The sequence below is a fragment of the Mus musculus genome, chromosome 4 (assembly GCF_000001635.26).
Source record: "Mus musculus strain C57BL/6J chromosome 4, GRCm38.p6 C57BL/6J".
In the NCBI taxonomy this organism is placed as follows: domain Eukaryota; kingdom Metazoa; phylum Chordata; class Mammalia; order Rodentia; family Muridae; genus Mus; species Mus musculus.
In genome coordinates this window covers 58,489,282-58,510,207 of record NC_000070.6, presented here as the reverse complement: position 1 = coordinate 58,510,207, position 20,926 = coordinate 58,489,282, and the positions used below count along the sequence as shown (strand labels likewise).

General features: G+C 43.6%; 1 protein-coding gene across 13 annotated transcripts in view; it reads left to right on the top strand.

Annotated features, from left to right (window-relative positions):
* Window positions 1–20,926, top strand: part of Lpar1 (lysophosphatidic acid receptor 1) — a 118,776-nt gene that overhangs the window by 43,820 nt on the left and 54,030 nt on the right. For 12 of the 13 annotated variants that reach the window (XM_011249931.3, XM_030253215.1, XM_011249929.3 and 9 more), the window contains one exon: window positions 5,427–5,586. In XM_011249931.3, the coding sequence (XP_011248233.1) occupies window positions 5,542–5,586 (45 nt within the window). In that variant the 5' untranslated portion in view covers window positions 5,427–5,541. Of the gene's footprint in view, window positions 1–5,426; window positions 5,587–10,804; window positions 10,921–20,926 lie in introns of those variants that run through there. The other variant, NM_001290486.1, reaches the window with a different exon arrangement.

Below are 20,926 nucleotides of genomic sequence, written 5' to 3'. Positions count from 1 at the left end.
CACATTCTAATCCTTTTAAATTTGGAGTTAATTGCTTTTTAAACATCCTGTTTTTGTTTCAGTGAGCACAGTGTCTCGCTCTGGAACTTAGGATTGTTAAGTCTTTTCCTTCTGATCAGAGTTTCCAAAGGACAGACCTTTCTATCTCGTGCTTTGTGGGAGGTAAGTGTGGTGGTGAATGCTGTCTCGTTCTGGTGGAAGGACAGATGGGGACAGATGCTAAGAGAGACAGTGTCTCATCTCCTCAATGCTCCAGGTCTTGGGTCCAGAACACTTCTCCTGGGTTTCCGCCAGGAGGCTGTCAAGCTTGTTTGTAGAACAAAACAGGTATAAAGACTGATTCCCCCCACCCCCACACACACACCATTTAATCTCAAGTGAGTATCCGTGAAGCAGTTTTCTAAAATTTTGGGGCATTCATCTTCAAAAACAAAAACCAAAAAGGATATAGAATCTTATGGAACCCAGGCTAACACCAAGCTCGCCATTTAGCTGAGGGTGACCTTGAACTTCTGATCCCCCTGTCTCTGCTTCCTAAGTTTGGGATTACAGGCATGTGTCACCATGTACAGCTTCCTTCCTGCCAAGACTTTCTTTCGCCTATCCTGTGTTGGGGATGGTGTCTTTAAATGTAGGTTTCCCTATCCCAGCGATCTGATTTGTCTTCTTCTCAGTATTCATTTTCTGTTATTTCCATGACTACCTTTGCTTAAGTTCACAGTCCAGACCTACCTTTCTTTGTCCTTTGGGACAAACTCTTTCCTGACCTTGACTTTCCATCCTGGTGACGTGCCCTGTGTTCAGAGATGCTGCTGCAGTGCCCTCAGCAACCTTACAAACGTGAACTAGAAGTTTCTCTTTTAAGAATCATACTTATTGTTTAAGTAAATACAGGCTCTCAATCTGGAATCCCTTTACTTTCAACTCTCACAGTATGTCTTACTGGCCTGCTGCGCTTGGACATTTTTCTGTTGCTTATCCTAGGAGAGAGAAGCTGGTGTCTACTCAATATTTCTCCTTTTCTTCTCCTCAGCCCCTCTTTGCTGGGGATCTACCCTGTGTGTTTTCAAGAGGCTCGTATGAGTCATGACTTGACTGATATCCAGAATAAGGAAAAAGGTTAGGCTTATAGTAGGTTAATTTGCCAATTAGAGGTTTATCTTCCTGTGAGGCCTGGGGAGGGAGCCAGCTTCAGTTGAAGCCGTCAGATGGAAGTCTGCTTCCAACTGGAGTTTTTCTTTTAGGCATTTGGTGTGGCATTCACTAATTAGTGGAGCCTTTGTCATTTGGCACTGCTGTCCCCGACTGCGACTGCGGCTGCGGCTAGCTTGTGGCATTCTTTTCTCACAGTTTTCTGGTGAATTCTTCATAGCCGATGCAAGTCAGGAATAAATGCAGCCTGAGTTTACTCTCTTTGTTGGCTTTTGGAGGCAGAGGCTCTTCTGAAAGTGTTTTCAATGCACCCCAGCTCTCCCAGGCCTGGTGCCCTCCTCCTGCTGAGCACCCGGCCAGGTCGCCTGGGTTCTCCATTGCTTATTTCTGTACATGCACTTGGAACTTGCAGCTTCTCATGGAGGGTTTGGCCTTTGCTCCCCGTGGGCCATCTAGGCCCATCTTCCCAGCATATGTCTTTGGAGGTTTAAGCGAGAATTGGGATCCATTCTGTGGTTTCTAGGGCTGATTTCCTAATATTTTCTCCCCTCATCAATCAGTCTAGTAGACTGTCTTGACAAGGAGTCAGCCAGTGTATTTTTTCATTTGAAAAATTAAAAAAAAATTAATTCTTTGTGATCCTTGCTACTCCATTTTAATTTGTGCATATTTTACTGGTCTTCATATAAGAGTCTAGATATTGTTTCCAATTTGCTTTCTTATACCAGAAATGTCATTCCTTAGTTATATTTATAATTAAATTAAAAAAAAATGACTCTGTGTGTGTGTGTGTGGTATATAGATGTATGCATGCATGTGGTAGCCTGAGGTGTCTTTCTCAATGACTTAGTACCTTATTTCTTCACATGGGGAGCTCAACCATTTAGCTAGATTGTCTGAAGAGTGAACCCCGGGGATTCTCCTGTCTTTTCTTCCACAGTGCTTCCTCCCCCATACACAAACATATATGTATATGTACATGTATGTATCCAGGTACATATGCATGTAAAGCCAGAGGATAATTTTAGATGTCATCTTCTGGAATGCTGTCTACCCCTTTGGATTAGGCTAGACTGTCTGTGAGCTCCAGAGACCCTCCTATCTGTGCCACGTCAGTGCTGGGCCTTCAAATAGTTGCTACCACCCCTAGGCAAGGCAAGCACTTTATTAAATGAGCTATCTGCCCTGTCCTCCAGCTTGCTCTTTCGCTTGGAGGGTTAGGCTGTAGAAAGAGCCTGGTCTCTGGCATCAGGCTGGTCTGAGTTCAAGGTTTAGAGCTCTCCTGGCTTTGTGGCTGTGGTCGGGTCATGCACGTAACCTTTTGAAGTCTTGGAAGTCTCCCTTGTGACAGGAGCTAACGGCATCTGCCCAAGGCTGTGTGGAAGAGCTGCTGCTGAGCTTGGTGTGCAGAGGGCTTTCCTTAACTCCCGGCCCCTCTCTCTTCTCTCTTTTTAGTACTGATGACGTATGACAGCTTGGTTTTTGATAGGTGTCTTAGTTAGGGTTTAATTGCAGTGAAGAGACACCATGACCAAGGCAACTTTTATAAAGGACAACATGTAGTTAGGGCTGGCTTACTGGTTCTGAGGTTCAGTCCATTATCATGGCAGGAAGCATGGCAGCATCCAGGCAGGTATGGTACTGGAGGAGCTGAGGGTTCTACATCTTGTTCCGAAGGTGAACAAGAGATGACTGGCTCCCAGGCAGCTAGGAAGAGAGTCTCAAAGGCCACCACCATGGTGACACACTTACTCCAACAAGGCCACACCTACTCCAACAAGCCACACCTCTTGATGGTGCCACTCCCTGTGTCAAGCATATTCAAGCCACCAGAAGGTACATTTTCTTGTTACACACTAGGTGTTGTGTTCCCCTCTGGTCAGTCTTTTTACTGTAGCAACTGAAGTTACTTTGAGCCAAATAGTAATAGACTTGATCATGCAGATTAGTGTTTTAGAATGGAATCCCACTTGCTGGCTTTTGGTTGTTGTCATGTTCCTTTTATACTCATTTGTGAATATAGAGAGTTGAAATGAGTTATAAATGCATGAAGATTATGGAGAACTGAAAGTAGGGTTGGACATGAGGTCATGTGTTAGTATAAAACAGTACGCTGCTGGGTTCTATAACTTTCCTGTGGTTGAATCCATATCCTAGAAGCTGCTATGAGGAACAGAAAGCACCATCCTTTCTCCTGGGTCTTTTGTTTACATTGTCATTGTCTTTTTCTTTCTCTTTAAAGTAGGGCTGAGGAGAATATCAGCATTGGCTTAGGGTAGCTGTGGAATCCCATGTTGACACCGGGCCAAGATGGTTTGCAAAGGTTGCTTGCTATGTGTTTGTTTATAAAGCAATTACCCATGGCTTAAAACAAGTAGAACCTGATGTGCTTCAGGCTATGGTTGAAGGCATGATACTCATGCAAGCAGAAAAATGAAAACCTGCAGGCTATAGGGGTGGCTGCATGACCAGAGCATTTCTTACAGAGGCTCCACAGCCTGGAGCGGCTAGCTAGCATAGCACACTGCGGGATGAAAGAAAGGTCTGGGATTGACTGTCCATGTCCACTGCTCCCACTGCACAAGGCTCAGACCATTTTGCCCCTTGGCTTATGACTTTTATTATTAAGGCAACTGTCATTCTCCAAGAGTTGAACAATACTCAGATATCTCCTTGCATACCAATGAAATTACAAAGTATTTGCAGCAGGGGCTGGCGACATCTTGTACGCCACTCCCAGTTTCCTGTAGATGCTCAGTAAACACGTCTGTCCTCCTTTCTTCCCTCTCTCCTCTTCCATTCCCTCCCCCTCTATCAGTTCTTCCTTTTCTCCCTTCTCCCATTACCTCCTCCTCTCGTTTCTTCCTCTCCTTCCTCTCTCATCTCTCTTTCTCTTCTTTCCTTCCTCTTTTCAAGCCAGAGCCTTACTTACGTAGTAAGCCTAGCACTGAACTTCTGATCTTCCTGCTTCTGTCTCCTAAGGGTTGAGATTAGAGGTGTGAGCCACCACATGCCTTCCTTAATAAATCTTTTTTGAGAGATTGCTAGTTGGGATGAAAACACAACATTTAGAAGAAGGGAATGTGCAAAGCTTCTTCAGGGGAGAGTTTTTCCTTTATGGACTCAATTGTATTGCTCCTGTGATCATGGGACCCAACCTCACACCCCTATTTTTGAGACAGGGCTTCACTGTATAGCTCTGGCTGGCCTGGGGCTCACTTTGTAGACCAAGATGGCCCTGAACTCACAAATAACTTCTTGCCTCTGCCTCTTGAGTTTGATTGAAGCTGCAGGGCACCAACCCGGCTAATCTTTTGACAGAATCAAGGTCCTAGTTTACTGCTGGGAGTGTAATGAACCAAGGCATGAGAAAAGCACGGCTTTTACTTTCTGGTGGCTTAGCTCCCTCCCCTTGAGAATTTCAAAGGAGTTTGGAAATGCTCTCTCCCTTACTTGTTGTTGAAGGCGGCTGATTTATGACACACTCCACCTCCTTGAGTTCCTGATCCTTCCTGTCACTTACTCATGTGATGATCCTTGAATCTCTACAATGTTCACCAAGTTCTTTGAGGAAATGTAAATATAGAATTTTATCCCTTTCTTATATCGTAGTGAAAATGCACAGTTCTCTAGAATCCCTTTCCCAACACTCAGGGTTGTTTTTGGTTTTGTTTCCACAAAAGGGTAGGGAGAAGCAAGGCTGGACTATGGTCATCTCCAACCACTTGGTGGGTTCTTCTCTTTACGCTTTGTATATAGATGATCAGATCTCAAGATTTTAAGAAATCAATATAGTATATATCAATATATTATTACATATTATACGATTGTTAAGTTAAGAAATAATTAAGAAACAGTAAGGTAGCTTCTCTTGATGCAATCTCCTTGTGTTCCCAACTTGATGCTATTTCTCTAGAACATCCAGCTGCTCCCCAGAACATCCAGCTGCTCCCCCAGAATATCCAGCTGCTCCCCAGAACATCCAGCTGCTCCCCCAGAATATCCAGCTGCTCCCCAGAACATCCAGCTGCCCCCAGAACATCCAGCTGCTCCCCCAGAATACCCAGATGCTCCCCAGAACATCCAGCTGCTCCCCAGAACATCATGTGAGCAGATGCTAAGGAGTCATGATTTTTGATGGCAAATCTGCCTCAGCAGGCCCTTGTGTTCATACAGCTTCTATTCAGTTCTTCTGAGTGACTGTTGCCACATCTAGATGGTGACCTTTCCTTGCCCTTGCTCTACTCATTCTGGGATTCCTTGTGTTTCCGCAGGCTTACAGTTCCTCCTAGCATGACCGAGATCTGATCAGCCAACCCGCGCATTGCTTTTTGTGCCTGGCACTGCAGTGCAGGGGGCCTCTTCATCGCCCCAAACTACAGCACTGTCATGGCAGCTGCCTCTACTTCCAGCCCTGTAATTTCACAGCCCCAGGTAAGTGCTTTGACCTGGTCTATGTTTTTGTTAATCATAGCTTTGGGCCATAGTTAATCTGAGTATAAGAAAGTATGCTTTTCTCTGGAGAATCGTACACACCTCTTATTGTCATGTGGTGGGTACTTAGGTGGCATGCTTGAGAGAGAAAGAGAGAGAGAGTGTGTGTGTGTGTTTGGGAAGCAGCTGAGAAAATGAGCTGGCCCCTGCTCACAGGGGGACAGATTTACGACACTGAGGACACCCAAATGTCACTACTGCCATCCAGCTCCAAAGCCAGACAAGTCAGAGTCAATTCTCCTCTTTCTTTTCATGGGGAGGATGATAGTACAAATGGTATTTCTCACTTTGATCTAATCTTACAATAAGCCCTCCAAGATGGCTTCATTGTTCTTTTCCTGTAATTATTATTTTGCCTTGGCCCATTCTGGGAAATTTGAAAGCAAAATGGAGTCCTAGAAATTTCTGAGCAGTAGTCCTGGGAAGTACTTTGGCTGTACGTGGGGAGCAGTAATTCTGCAAGGACATCTTTGTTTAGATCATGGTGTGACCTGTTGCTTTGATTATGACCTGTCCTTCAGTTTCAGCAGGCAGGGTGGTGCAGTGGGAGGGAAACAGACTTGGAATCTTGGTTTCATCTCCCTGTGCCTTGGACGGATGCTCTCCTTGCCCCCATCCCAGCTTCAAACTCCGCTCAGGTTACCTTCCTTCATACAATGTTTCAATGGCTGAAACAGTAGCCTAGATACAAAGCCCTCAAGAGAAACTCAGTGAATATAGGTTCCCATTTGCTTTCCCTTTCTCTTGACTCCTCTGTGTCCAGCGAGGTTTCTCATTTATCATGGCCATTTTTAGGCAAAGGTTTAAGAAAAATGGGTGCCTTTGAGAAAGAGAAGTTTTAAAGTTGTTTATAATTAGTGCACAAAATACTGGGTTTCATTATGACATTTTCATACATACATACATACCATTGCACTTTGCATTTCACTTATGTGCCTTTTTCTGCCCTGCTTATACCCCTATTACTGGTACCCTTTCCCCCTTCCACACACCCCTTTCCGTTTTCATGTTATATACATATATGGACTGTATTTATTATTTTTATTACTGCACTAAAACACCATGACCAAGGTAACTTAGAGAATACAGTGTTTATTTGAGCTTCTGGTTCCAAAGAAGAGTCCAGCACCATCGTGGAAAAGCAGCTAGAACAACAAGCTGGAGGCTCGCTTCTTGAAACACAAGCAGGAAGCAGAGGGTGGTGTAGAAAGAAGTAACTCGAGTCTTCAAATTCTCTTGGCCCACTTCCAGTGACATCTTCCTCCAGCAAAGCCACACCTCCTGACTCTCCCAAACAGTGCTACCAAATGGGACCAAGTGTTCAGTTCCTCGAGCCGATGGGGGCATTCCACAAACCACCACGTGGGCATATTTTATAATCTAGATTCTGAATATGAGGGAACCTACAAGCTTTTGCCTTTCTTTCCCCATTTCCCAGTACTGTTCCCTCCCCCTCTCTTTAGAATACTTCCTCTTCCCTCATTGTCCTCCTTTTACTTCCATGCTGAACACACACACACACAAACACACACACACACACACACACACACACACACACACACACACACACGGTGTGTAATCTAAGGGTTTCCCGAGGACCAGCCACACTGATTGAAGTTTAAATCCTGATGGATCAGCATGTTGTATCCTTTTTTTCAGTCTCATTTAGAAGGTTATTATATTTTGTTCATATTTAAAATAAGAGTGTCTGGGGATTTTGTTGCTGTTTTGTTGTTGTTTTAAGAAGAAGTCAAGAAAGAGGGGGAGAAAGAAGAAAGGGTCACTTCTCAGCACTTCTCACCTGTGGGTTGCAGCCAGTTCCGGGGTTGAATGACTCTCACAGGGGTCACATGTCAGATATCCTGCATATCAGATATTTATATTATAATTCATAGCAGTAGCAAATTTATAGTTATTAAGTAGCAACAATACTAATTTTGTGATTGTGGGTCACCACAACATGAAGAACCACACTAAAGAGCTGCAGTAGTGTCAGGAAGGTCGAGAACCACTGCTATAGGTTAACTTGGAGGGTTTCCACCATGGGTAAAACCCTTGCTCTTCTTTAAAGCTTTCAGTGGTTTCTGGGCTGTTGGATGCCTAGTGTCTTCCCCTCATGCCATTTCTCTTTTGTTGGATGCTTCCTCACTGTTTCAACACTTGACTTACTTGTGTGTTTGGTTTCATTACTCTCAGTATGCAGGGGACTTAGAGAATGGGTCAAGAGATTTAGTTTATGTTACTTTAGGTTACCAGTTCAAAGCCCATGGCAGCTGTTCCTGATAATTACTATTCTTAGCCTCTGCCTTTTGTGTGTGTGTGTGTGTGTGTGTGTGTGTGTGTGTGTGTGTGTGTGTGTGTGTGTGTAGTGAGTTAGGCCTGAGCACAGGCTTCCCTGACTAGGCATTTCAGCCTCCATCACGTCATCATTGTCGTTTGTCAGCATTTCCGACATGGACTTACCTACCATCTTCCCTGTCATGTAGACTGCTATGGGTTTGTGAGTAATATAAATGCTTTTAAGTGACTCATACCATCAACATGTCCAACACTATCCAAAGTAGAAAGAGACCCTATTTAAACCAAACACCTAGGGAAATAGATGCTCTTGAAGACTTTCTGTGAGTAAAACTGGTACATCAACTAGGCAGAATGAATTAAAGTCAGAAACCTTTGCAGTCACACTAGTGTCTAAACACACGAGACCAGGGCAGAGTGTAAACAAGATAGTCATGGGAAGAAGTTCAAAACTTCCTGACTATTCAGCAGTGGTTGGTTATTAATAAAGCCAGGTACCTGGATACGATTTAAATGTCATATAGCAGCTAAAACATGAGCATATCGACATGGCTGTGTTGTCATAAGACACCTTATAAAGGGGAGAGAAAGCAAGACGTAGAATAATCCTCACAGGAAGAGATCATTAAAACGATAAAACAAGACCATGTGTTTTTAAGGGCAAACATATGGCTCATAAACAGAAGAGCAGAGGGAAAAAGCCAGCGCATACATTTTCAATAGAATTCTATTGCCCCCCAGAGGGCCCAAATTGGATCTGGGGAGATGGAAAGTCCCGCCAAAGCTTAACCCTACCCTAAAGAATCATATTTCATAGCATTTTACTTCTTTCATTAGGGAGAATTTAAATTTAATTAAAAATCTCTCCTTGAGGATCATTATTGAAAAATAAATAAAAACGTCACGAAACTCAGCTTTTCGGAAGCACATGTGAGGGCCCTGGGGTCGCACTGCTTGAGTTCAGGCCCTGGCTCTGACACTCAGGGCTGAGCCGGAGGGAATATGTTCACGCTCTCAGTGCCTCCACGTAGCGCTTACAAAACAAGCAGAGCAGTCGAGAGGCCAGCCTTCTGGCAGTGCTTGAAGAATGTCACGTGCAATTACACACTCAGCTCAGAACAATGGCTGGTGCATATTGTCCGTGCGTGTTGGTATGTATTAGTGTTACTGCTTGGCAATAGGACAGGCCTCTACACGAAAGAATAAATAAGATTAAATAAGGTCGTTGCCGTGTTAGACTTCAGAAACATGGTGGAAGATAGACAGCTGAGAAAGGGACAACTTAAAAGTTATCACAACACAGGAAATATTGCTGTTCTGGGACTGGCACTTGGGCTTCTTGCAGGAAGACCACCAGATCTGGAGCCCGTGTGTGGATATGAGCTGTTTTGATGGGGACGCAGAAAGAGCATGCGCAAATGCCCAATGAATGGGCTATGGGGAGGAAAGCCCAGCTTCAGGATTGATCAGAGTGAGCACTGCGTGGTAGGGCCTGAGGCTGCCCCCAGAGGCTCTTCTACCTGGCCACACGGTCTGATTGTAGGATTGTGAAGAATTCTGTGAGGGGCTGGGTCAGTAGCTCGGTGGTTAAGAGTGGGTATTGCTCTTGGAGAGGGCCTGTGTTTGAATCTCATCACCCACACTGGGAGGCTGACGGGTCTGTAACTCCATCTTCAGAGGACCCAAAGCTTTCTTTTGGTCTCTGAGGGTACCTGTACTCGTGTGTGTGTGTGTGTGTGTGTGTGTGTGTGTGTGTGTGTGTGTATGTGTGTGAAAGATAAATCTTAAAACAAATCAATCCTAGCATTTGGTGAGCTTGTCAAGTTCCATCATGATATAATATTTACACTGCAGAAATTGGCAGACTCTGAGTATTAGAATGGGTGGGTTATTAACTCAGGAATTTTGCAGGACCTTAAAAGCCATAGTAAGGAAGTGAAAAATGATCTTAACAAAGCCTTGTCTAGCACATGGAAGGCTCTGAATTCACACACACACACACACACACACACACACACACACACACACACACACACACAGCCTGTGTAGTTTAACAGATATTACCCAAGTTTTAGAGTCCTAGACCTGTGTTTGAACCTGGACTTGACTATGCTCTGGGGCAAATTCTGGGGCAATGTCAGTCACATTGAGTAGGTCTCATTCTTACCCTGTGCTGGCGTTAGTAAGAGTTGCTGATACTTGGGAACTGGGCCATTCGGGAGGAGTCAGTTGCAAGCTTCAGTAATTAGATCACAGAACAAGTTGGCTCTCTTTCAGTTGAGATGCAGACCTTTGGGTCCCCTGGCTGGAGCATCCTAGCTTTGGCCACGATGAGCCTCCTGATTACAGGCCAACCCTTCCTTTCAGCTTTGCACACTTGGGATTTCCTTCAAGGTGGGCTTGCCTGTGTGTCTCAGCCTGCAGTGATGTCTCCTCTCTGATTAGCTATCATCTCTTGGTGGAGAGACAGCTCAAATTATACAAAGCTAGCATCTTTTTAGCTGGCACATAATGAGCAGCTCTCATGGTGCAGTCACCTTACCCTGACATTATCCAGTCTGGAACGTACATTCTGATGGACCCCCCATAGCATAAACTCACATTCAGGTGAGAAAGGCCTGATCATCTCTTTCCAAGGCAAAGGCAACAATTGGAAGAAAAAAGAAAAGGCTGTGGTTTTTCTGTTTGTTTTTCCATTCATCTGGTAACAAAGGCCATTTTCTAGTGAAGGCTGCCTAACACCAGACATAAACTAATTAATATGAGCAAATAGCCTGTGATTGTTTCGAATAACAATAGGGAAGAAAGCACTCATTGTCGCTCCTGCTGGGATCTCTGTTTAGTCAGCCTGGGATCGGCCTTGTGCTTTGAAGTCAGACCAGTCTGGTTCTCCTCCTTGCCCCTGCTTGGACTGACTCTTAAGATGCAGAATTGTTTTCTTGTGCTGGGCCAGCACCCAGTCCTGACACAGCTAAGGTGAGTCCCAGTATGGTTGGCACTGATAGTCACAGGAAGTCACCTCAACTTATTTATAGCTACGCTAGTCCAGAGTTGATATAAAGCTACTGTCAAGGGAACCTGAGGATGTATTTGTAGACAGGAACCAAGGAATTTGGTAATGTATTCCTGTCCTAAGGGATGTTGAGGGGTAGGGTGGGGTGGGGTGGGTTGATGTTGCCTGGGGTACGTTTGTTTCATTGTGGTTGGTGAGGTTCTGGATTGCAGTCTTAGTTTCAGTCTTAATGGAGGGATCCGTACCTCAATGCCAGAGTATGTCATTTGGCTCCTCCCACCCCCAGCACTGGTGATAGAGGCCCAAAGGGGTGTTTGAGATCTTACAGGTTGCTTGGCTGCCACCCTTGGGATTCCAGTGAGAAAGTGACCTTTGCCTTCAGCGTTGGGGATGCTGTTCCCTTCTGCCCTCAAGCGTGAGGTGACATCTGTGTTCACAGTAGTGGCACGGACAGACTTTGGTCCTGTTAAGTGATTTCGGTTGCTTGCATTAAAGGTAGAGTGTCTTAGCAGATTGTTCTCTCAGTTCCCAGCTGGTGTTTGGAGCTGTCTGTTTAAAATCCTTTGTATTTTAAAAGTCTATGTCTTAGAAGCTTTTGTTTTGAGTTGGATGAAACAACTGAGTTCTGCATTAAAACATTGGATATGTAACTCTGAGGTTGGAAAAACTCTCTCCCCACCTCTCCCTCCCTTACTCTCCTCCTCTTTTTCCTCCCCCTCTTCTTCCTCTCTCCCCTCCCTTCTTCCCTGTGTGGTGGTTTAGAATCCTGGGTAAAAAGGGTTTTCAGGCATTCACAAGCATGATCATAAGCTCCTTGCACACCTATCCAGAGTCACTCACCAGTCACCAGCATTTCCCTCCCCCCACTAGCATCACTTGGAGGATAAAGCACTTTAAGCCCCCAGTTTTGCTCCATCCTTCCATCAGTCCTCGTATCTCACTCTTCATCTGCCAGAAATTTTGTTCATGTAACCGTGATTCCATTATCACACTTAAGCACTGAAAGCAACTGCTAATATCACATTGTGCTCAATGAATACACAGATCTCTCTAATTTCTTCTCTGAAAAGTCCTTACAGTTGGTGCCCTGTTGTTTTGGAAGACCACCGGGCAGATCCATTTACTCTTCTGTATTAATCCATCCCATGAACTCATACAGTTTAAAAAGACAGTTTTAGTTTTCCTCTTCCCTCATAGAAGAAAATGGAAATTAGAAGCAGATATCACTAATGAAGACTACACAAAATGAGGGACACACCATAGTCCCCCAGGAAGAAAGTTAAGGCAATAGTGTCACTTTAAAATCTGACTGCCAAAGAGTCATGCATGCTTTTTATTAGGCTAAAGCATGAGTAATTAATAGTTGCATGGCATACTGTTATAGTATGAGCCATGGATCACAGTGTGATGTTCCCTGTGGCATACCATGAAGGTGCAGTGTGGTCTGGCTTTACATACATGGTACCGAGAAAGAGACAGAGTCCATAGGCTTAGGTCCACATAGATTTTGTAAATCTAAAGTATTGTATGCCATGGCTAAGAGGGTTGTCAGTACACATTTTTCTTCCAGCTTTATTTATTCTTTATTATGTAGAATTAAAACAATGTGCACCATGGTTGAGAGTATGAATGGGAAGCTAAGTGCTTTGTGGCATCTTTAATAGATACCAGGCAGATGTTAGCTCTCACCATTTCCCCTGCAGTGGTTGTGAGAGTTCTTTGCAGGGAGAAAGTGGTTACCGCATATGGTTTGTGTATGTGATGTGCGTTTGTCTTCTGCCAGAAGAGCCATCAGAGGAAAGCCAAGTTAGATAAACACTCTATGGAAAACTCCCATGGGCTGCCAGGAATAAGTGCGTGTAGAGGTAAACACTGAGATTTCTGACTTACTCCATCTTGATTCATGTTTCGATTAGAAGTTGGATTTCTTCTTATATTACTATTTAAATTCATTTATGCTCCCTTCTGTGTTTATAAACTCAGAAGGTTTGAGAGGATATCTGATTTTGGAATCTGAGAGTGCATTTTCAATTTTTCTTTCCTAAGCTAAAATCACATGGGTGCTGGTGGAGAGCCCAGGGTAAGCCACAAAAGATACCCAACCGCAGGCATCCATTTATTTATCTTTCTAATATGCCCTTTTAATTGGCTCAGTCTGTACTGGTTAATGAGACTGCCTCTTTATCCTGAAAGGGCACGTGGCCGTTTCTTTCCCACCCACCGCGGTGTGTGTCTGAGTTGTGTGTCCGTGGTGTGTGTCCATTTTACACTCCTAGGTTCTCCGGAGCCTTGGATTTTTTGCAAAGTCAGCATATATGTCCAAGAGGCACAATGTCCTATTTTTAATCATAATCATAGGGTCCGGGGGTTGCTGCCTTCTGAGCTCTGAAAGTTGCTGCTGCAAGACTGTCATTAAGGAAATCAGCCTGCCTTTGCTGGGTGATGACCCTGCCACACTGCAGTTTTAGAGTGTCACTTAAGCACTGCCCCGAGGTTAAACTTTCTCAGGTCATAAATCAGAGTGGTAGGCAGGCTGAAGTCTGTGGGGAAGGGAAAGGTGTGTTTTCTTCTACGTGCTTCTTAGCATGAGATAGAGCTATGGTGCACATTCATTTCTGCAGCCTTAGGTTGGCCGTGAAGCAAGTTTCAAAGATACATTCAACCTGAGATATGCATTCAAGCAGAGCTATGAGATCTGGCAGGTAGAAGGATGGGGGTACATGGCTGTTGATGGCCAACAGGTTGCATGACCTCACAGTCAGAGTGGCCAGAGGGTGATTTCCAAACACTGACCACTTGAAGAGGCTGCATCAGTCAGCAAAGAGAGGTTTGGGAGTCTAGGTTCAGGTCCAGATTGGAGACTGTTCAGTGGATCAATGCATGAGCCCCAACTCTGCACACTTTGCTCCGGGACTTTACTTAGCTACAACTGGTAAGGCAATCAGTAACCTAGACAAAATAATGAAGGGGTGGACACAAGAGAACTGCAGCTCCATGGATCAGTGGCACAGGTTGTAGTTCGGGGTTAAATTGGAGGGCTACGCTGGGTTGTGTAGAGATGCTGTGGTCAGGTGATCCCACCTCTGTGGGACATGTCCAGATGGAGTGATGAGATTGCTGGCATCACACTTTCATGAGGAGCTTGGAGCCCTAGGCCACCACCGCACCTGTGTGTAGAAATTCAACCCTCTGGCAGTGGAGAAGATAAAGCAGGCAGGGAGTGCCACTGGCATGAGAATTAGTCAGCAGACGCATGAGACAGTACACATTTAATTTGAATTGGAAACAGTTATTTTATAAGACAGAATTTCACACCTGAGCCCAACATAACCTTGGACTTGTGGTAATTTACCTACCTCATCTTTTTTACGTGTTGGGGGTATATAAGCCAAAATACCTGGCTTAATCAGAAATGTTCTTTTAAAAATATATTACACTTTTGCCTCAATGGGGGCACATGCCTTTTAGTCCCAGCACTCAGTAGGCAGAGATAGGCAGATCTCTGTGAGTTCCAGGCTAGCCCGATGGGTCTACATAAAGAGTTTCCCATCAGCCAGGGATACACAGTGAGATAGCCAGGGATACACAGTGAGATCTTGTCTCAAAAAAGAAAAAAAAACCTGAAAAAAAGTTATTTTATTTATTTACTTTGTGTGCTTATGGTGTGTGTGTGCATATGTGTGTACACATATGTGTGCATATGTGTACACCCATTTATGCACATGCCATGTCCCATATGTGGAGGTCAGAGAACAACTTGCTAGAGTCTGTCATTGATATCCAATAGGTAGGATCTGGGGATTGAACTTGGTCAGGCTGGGTGAAAGATGCCTCTTTCTGTCTGCTGGGCCATCTCACCAGCCCCAGAATTCTTTTAAGTACTTCTGTCCAAGTTTTCCCTTAAAGTTATTAAAACTGTCTCTTGATATGTAGAATAGGAAAAGCAGCTTTTTGTTGAATATTTTAATATAATTCTTAGTCCAGTCATAGCAAAATCAGTTTCCCAGAGCAGGTTTACATGAGGGAACAACAAGAGAAGCAAGAAAAGAAATAAGCATTTACTGCCATGTTTAAAAACTGAAACGGAACAAGTTGCTAAATGTGCTCTGACAGTAAGTAGAACCTGCTGTAGAGAGCTTAATGCACACAGAACATGGAGTTTCAGCCTATCTGTTTAGTGACAACTGCATTTCAGAGCCTGCCTGTGCTCCATGGAGGTTCATTCCCAGAGGGTTTTGATTTAAGCCTCAGAAGAGCAGATGTCACAGAAATAAGTAACTGATAGTCTTCAAACAAGGTGACTTCAGGTTGAGCATGGTGGCTCATGCCTTTAATCCCAGGACTCTGGAGGGCAGAGGCAGGTGGATCTCCATTAGGCTGGGGGTTACCTGGTCTGCATAGGGAGTTTCAGCCTAGCTAGAACTGTAGAGCGAGTCCCATTCCCCCACCTCTGCCTCCACAGGTGACTTTTTCCTCTACAGTTTTTGGATGAAGAAATTAGCCTCTCTTCTCTTTGTGTGTGCATTTGCTGGTAGAGGTCAGAGGTTCATTCCAGGTGTCCAGAACTGTTAATTTCTTCATCCAGATCAGAAATTGATGTCTATTATTCTCTTTGCATGTGTTTGAGGGTACATTTATGTGAGGAAAGTAGGAATAATTATAGTCTTTCTATAAATGTTAGTGTAAGAATAGTGCGCCATATGTATACTGTATACCTGCGCCCTCACGGTTAGTGTATGTGGTTTGGCTTTATTTAACTCCTTTTTACTATACTTTCTTGGTATTGACGTAATTTATTCCTTCTCTGGTGGTTCAGTATTTATGTTATGTTGCTTCTATATTTTAAATTATACAATATTGCGTCTCCTTAGGCACACTTGAGATATTTCCCCGGAGGACTCAGTGTCTGATATGTGAATTTGAGTTGGTTTCATGAAACCATATTTCAAAGCTTTTGTACTGAGTTTTCTCCAGCATTGTATGGCTATCCTCATCAGGCTGTGATTTTTAGATTTGCTAATTTTTGCTGGGATGGAAATCTATTGGACCTTCCTATACATTATGCTCAGCCTTCTGATGCCCTGTGAGGAGAGTTTTCACGTGGCTTTGGCTGTCACGGTTTTCTCTCCTGGGGATCGCCTGTCCACATCTTTGCTCATGTTTTCTTCTGTTGGATTGTTCAGTTTTTCTCCTTTTTGATTGGTAAGGAATCTTTACTCCTCGATGTAAAGAGAATCTTCTCTATGTAAATTGCCAAACTTCCTACAAGTTTTTTTTTTTAACCATTCATTATAAGGTCTTTTATAGTACTGGGTTCTTAATTTTTTGATCAATTAAATTTGGTCAGTGTTTTGGTCTCATTTGGGAAAAAAAAATCTTCCCACTCTCCACAAGTTATAAATATACTTTTAAGAATTCTCATTTACATTTTTCAGATTAGTGTATATATAACAATATAATAAATATAATGTAATGAAATCTATATTATACATATAACACATGTAATACATACATACATACATATTAACATATTACCTCAAATGGGGTTCTGTGTATGATACTGGTTTATTTAGCCTGAATGAATTTCTGTGTATGACATAGGTAATATTTTTAAATGAATGAATAGTTATAGCATTGTCTTAGTTAATGAATAAATCCCCACTGCCCTATCAAGTTGCCATGTGTGGGTGTTGGTCTCTCTGGCCCATTCCATATCCTGCCTCAGGCTCCTGAGTACTGGGATTCCATTCCTGTTTGGGCAATTCCTTATTCCTATAATTGATTTTCCCAACGTGAAGCCACCCTTCCTGTTAGCAGCACTGTGTGTGAATTGATACTTTTTTCTAATCCATTATTTTACTAACATGGAGATTGTCAAGACTTCTAGCATCATTAATGGTTTTAGGTCAAATGCACTGTCTCAGACAAAGACAAAAGCCATTTCTGCTTCTCAGCAGCATTTAAAGCCACATCGCCAATGACCACGGTGGTCTGCTGTGGGGATAGCCCATTAACATTGGTTTGCAGTTCTTGCCCAGCTCAGAAAAGCATCTGAAAGATGCCTGCTATATTTACTCCTGCATGTCTCCAGTATTTTTAGTGGCTCTTATCATTCCTCCTCTTAGGCTCAACCCAGAATTCTCTGGAAATCCTCCAATGTGATGATGTGCTTAGCCTGTAGACAGGGGGCTTCATGAGATGAAGAGTACCCTCACTGACTGGTGATTAACTATTCTCCACAGATTCTTCACACACGTGTAAACATCTTATTATCCTGCACTGTTGCTTTATTAGAGGAACCACTTGATGCACTTTTTTTTTTTTTAGGTAAACTTTTAAGACATTTAGTTTGCATAGTCTTCAGTATCCTATGGACTCTAGGATTAAAGCTATCTTTTCGCTTGTATCAGTATTGTTTTGTGATCTTTAATCCCAATGAGAAGTCATCCTGCTTTTTCTTGTTTTTAATTTGAGGCTCTAAGAAGGATGAGAATTATTTTCCTGAGAATAAATTTAATAACATTTGAATAAATCCCATGCCGCTTCTTTTCTATCCTTATTGGGAGAAGTCTGTAGACTGATTGAGAAGGATAGAGCTCAACTATGGCCCCATTTAAAACGAGAGAACCAGGTCTTGGAGCCATTGCCTACCCTACTGAACACCATGTTAGGGGGCTGGGCATTAGAATCAGGATGACACGTGCTTCAAGAAGGCACATAGCCTCGAACCTACCGTTGCTTTAATAGAAATGGAACCATAAGATCCTGAGAAGGAGACAGGTGGCTCCCTGGAGCTCACTGGCCAGCCGGCCTAGCATATTTGGTCGAATCCAGGCCAGTGAAAGATCCTGTCTCAAAAGTCAAGGTGGGTGTCTCCTGCAGAACAGTACATGAGATTGATCTCTGGTGTCCACATGTATACACACACACACACACACACACACACGCGCGCGCGAATACTGGGACACACAGATTTATATGTACATACATATGCACACACAGAAGTGGAAAGCAGGTTGACCTCATTTATATCATATTGCTCATTCTTTACCCAGCATGGATTAAAGTTCCTGTAAAGTATGCCCGCGGAGTATATTATTTACATTCTTATCAGATTCCCTACTAAACCACACAGGTCTAATTAGTATTTTGTGTTTTATGCCAGGTGTTTGTTTTTCCTCTTTGCTAATGAGTGTGTAATTGCCTTGTGGGAGATTAAAAAGCAAGTCAAATGGACAGGGAGTGGCTCCAGCAGGCACTCAGGTGTATCACTGGGGTGCCCTTTGAAGGCACAGTGTTAAGCTGTATCCATGACTGACATTCCATAAATGCCTGGGAAGGTAGAGATGAGTTAGCAGAGGACAGAGAGATCTCAGACAGCTCCAGAACCACCCCTTTAGAGTTCAGGCTTGCCAGGTTGTTGTGACTCTGAACGAAGATCACAGATTGATTGGGCAAGGAACTTTCCAAGATGGGCGTCTGGTTTGCGGAGTAGCCACTGAGGTCCCAGAGTATACATTCGAGATGCGGTGGCCAGCGAGGGAGAAAAGGGTGTGAATGCAGACTTTCTGCCCCTGGGGGACATGTCATTAAAATAATTGTATCTGATCTGCATATTCATGCCCTATCCAGGGCAACATTTGAGAGCTTCTTATTCCACAAGGGTTTCTAGCTGTAGCGATTTAGATTTAGCATGGTTTCGTTCACTTACAAATATTGACTGAGCTTTGTCTGGAGTATATATTTGTTTTTGCCCCTATGTTCTATCAGGAAGTATTGGTTTCTTTTCTCGAAGTAAAAAAGAAACCGCTTAAAAACAATCTTAGGTGGAGTCATTGGGAAAATTTCAGTCTCTGCCTTGTTTGCTCTTTTCTCCAACACGACCAGCAGGAGACCAAGCGCTCATGTCTTCCTCAGCAGTGTGGAAAGTGAGCTTCGGATTTTTCAGATAGATTGTGTATGCCTCAGCGCATTTGAATAATTTTTGCAAGTTGTCACAGTTTAAACAGTAGGCTTAATATGTTTTGATTTCTTCCTCTTCCTCCTCCTCTTCTCTGCCTTTCAGGGTTCTTATCTGAAGAATAGAGAAAAGGAACAGACATTTGTTTACATTCCACTCCCCAGTCCCGAGCTCTTTCTGATACAATGATAGATTTATGCTGGTATTATTAAATTGTACTAACTGTAATTTTTATATTTAAGTTTTGACCATGGGAAAACAATCATGTCTTATGAATTTTATGGTCGCCCCAGCTTTTTATTGTTTGTTTTTTTCTTTTTTTCTGATTTCTGTTTTCTTTTCTTTTTTTTTTTTTTTTTTTGAGATAGTGTGTTTGTTTCACTGTGTAGTTGTGGCTGTCCTGGAACTCATGTAGACCAGGCTAGCCTTGAGCTCAGAGATCCGCCTCCCTCTGCCTCTCTAGTGCACTTGCAAGTGAGCACCCCCCCCCCCCCACGTATATTAGTTACTTTTCTTGTCATCATGGTAGAATTCCTAATAGAAACAATTTAAGGGAGGAAGGTTTATTCTGGCTCACAGGCCAGAGGTCACAGGCTGTCATGGCTAGAAAGGCAAGTTGGCAGGAGCATGAGGTGGCGGTCACATAGAGAAGTAGAGTTATAGCTGACCTGGCCTTCAACTCCTGGCCCCACCCCTATGTGAGCCCCACCCCTATGTGAGCCCCACCCCTATGTGAGCTCCAGTCCTATGTGAGCCCCACCCCTATGTGAGCCAGCTAAGTCTCACGTCCCTAAGAGTCTCTCCAAAATAGCACCACCAGCTGAAGACCAATTATCTAAAGGCCTGTGAGGCCGTCTATGGCTGTGGAATTCAAGGCTCCTTTAGGGTTTCTCTACACAGCAGGGTTTCGTATACCTTTGAGTTTTGTCCTAAAGCAGCGAGTCTCAACCTTCCTAGTTCTCTGACCCTTTAATACAGTTCTTCATGTTGTGCTGACCCCCAACCATAAAGTTTCTTTTGTTGCGGCTTCATACCTGTAATTTTGCTAGTGCTGTGCATCAAAATGTAAAGCTGTGACTTGTGACCCCTGTGGAAGGGTCTGCAGATCCCACAGGGGTATCACATGTTAAGAACCACCGTCCCAAGGATCTCACAGCAGAAGCACAGAGGAACTCTATCGGACTTGTTCTCTCCACCTTAACCATTTGCTGAACTTTGTTTTACTTTATGTTTCTGGAACCTTTTACCCACGAGATTCCAAAATCTCGTTAAGCTATAGGAACATTTTGTTTTAGCGTTGTTTTGAAATATATAGAAACATAAATCGGTAACGCACGGTCTTCTTAAGGAATCCCGTTTCTGTCGGCGAGTGGGGCTCTGCCTCTCCAGCTCTGCCCCAGCCCTTCTAGTATCTGCAGAATGACTAGCAGTTTGTTTTAATCCGTGCCTCCGTTTCCTTCTTGTTATCTCTGACTCTCTCATCAGATGCTGAGTGGATGTCTGTGATCTCTTTTATTTGGCATTTCTGTTCTCTAGAAATTTTATACTCTTTTTTTTTAATTCAGAAATTATTTTTTATTGTGTTCTGTCTGGTAGACACAGACATGGCTTCTGAAGACATCCATATCTTAATCCACGGGACCTCTGAGTAAGTGACCTCAGTGGGCTGAAAGGATTTTTCAGAAATAAAGAGATTTGAAACAAAGAGATGATCTTAGATTCTGACTTCTTAAAAATGTTATATTTATAACCCTTCTGTGCCTGAGAAATGTTTAGACCACCCCCCATGCGCTTCTCTGGGAGGGAATTTGTAGATACAGTTGGTAAGGTGGGAAGACGACCCTAACTGTGGGGGGCAGCATTCTGTAGGCTGGAGTCCTGGGAAAAGCCAGTGGGGCACAGCATTCTTCATCCCAGCTTCCTGGGCGTGTTCGGTTGACCAGGAGCTTCACGCTCTGCTGGCAGGACCCCGCCCCCCAGTAGAGTGTACCAGATCCTTAAACCGAGAG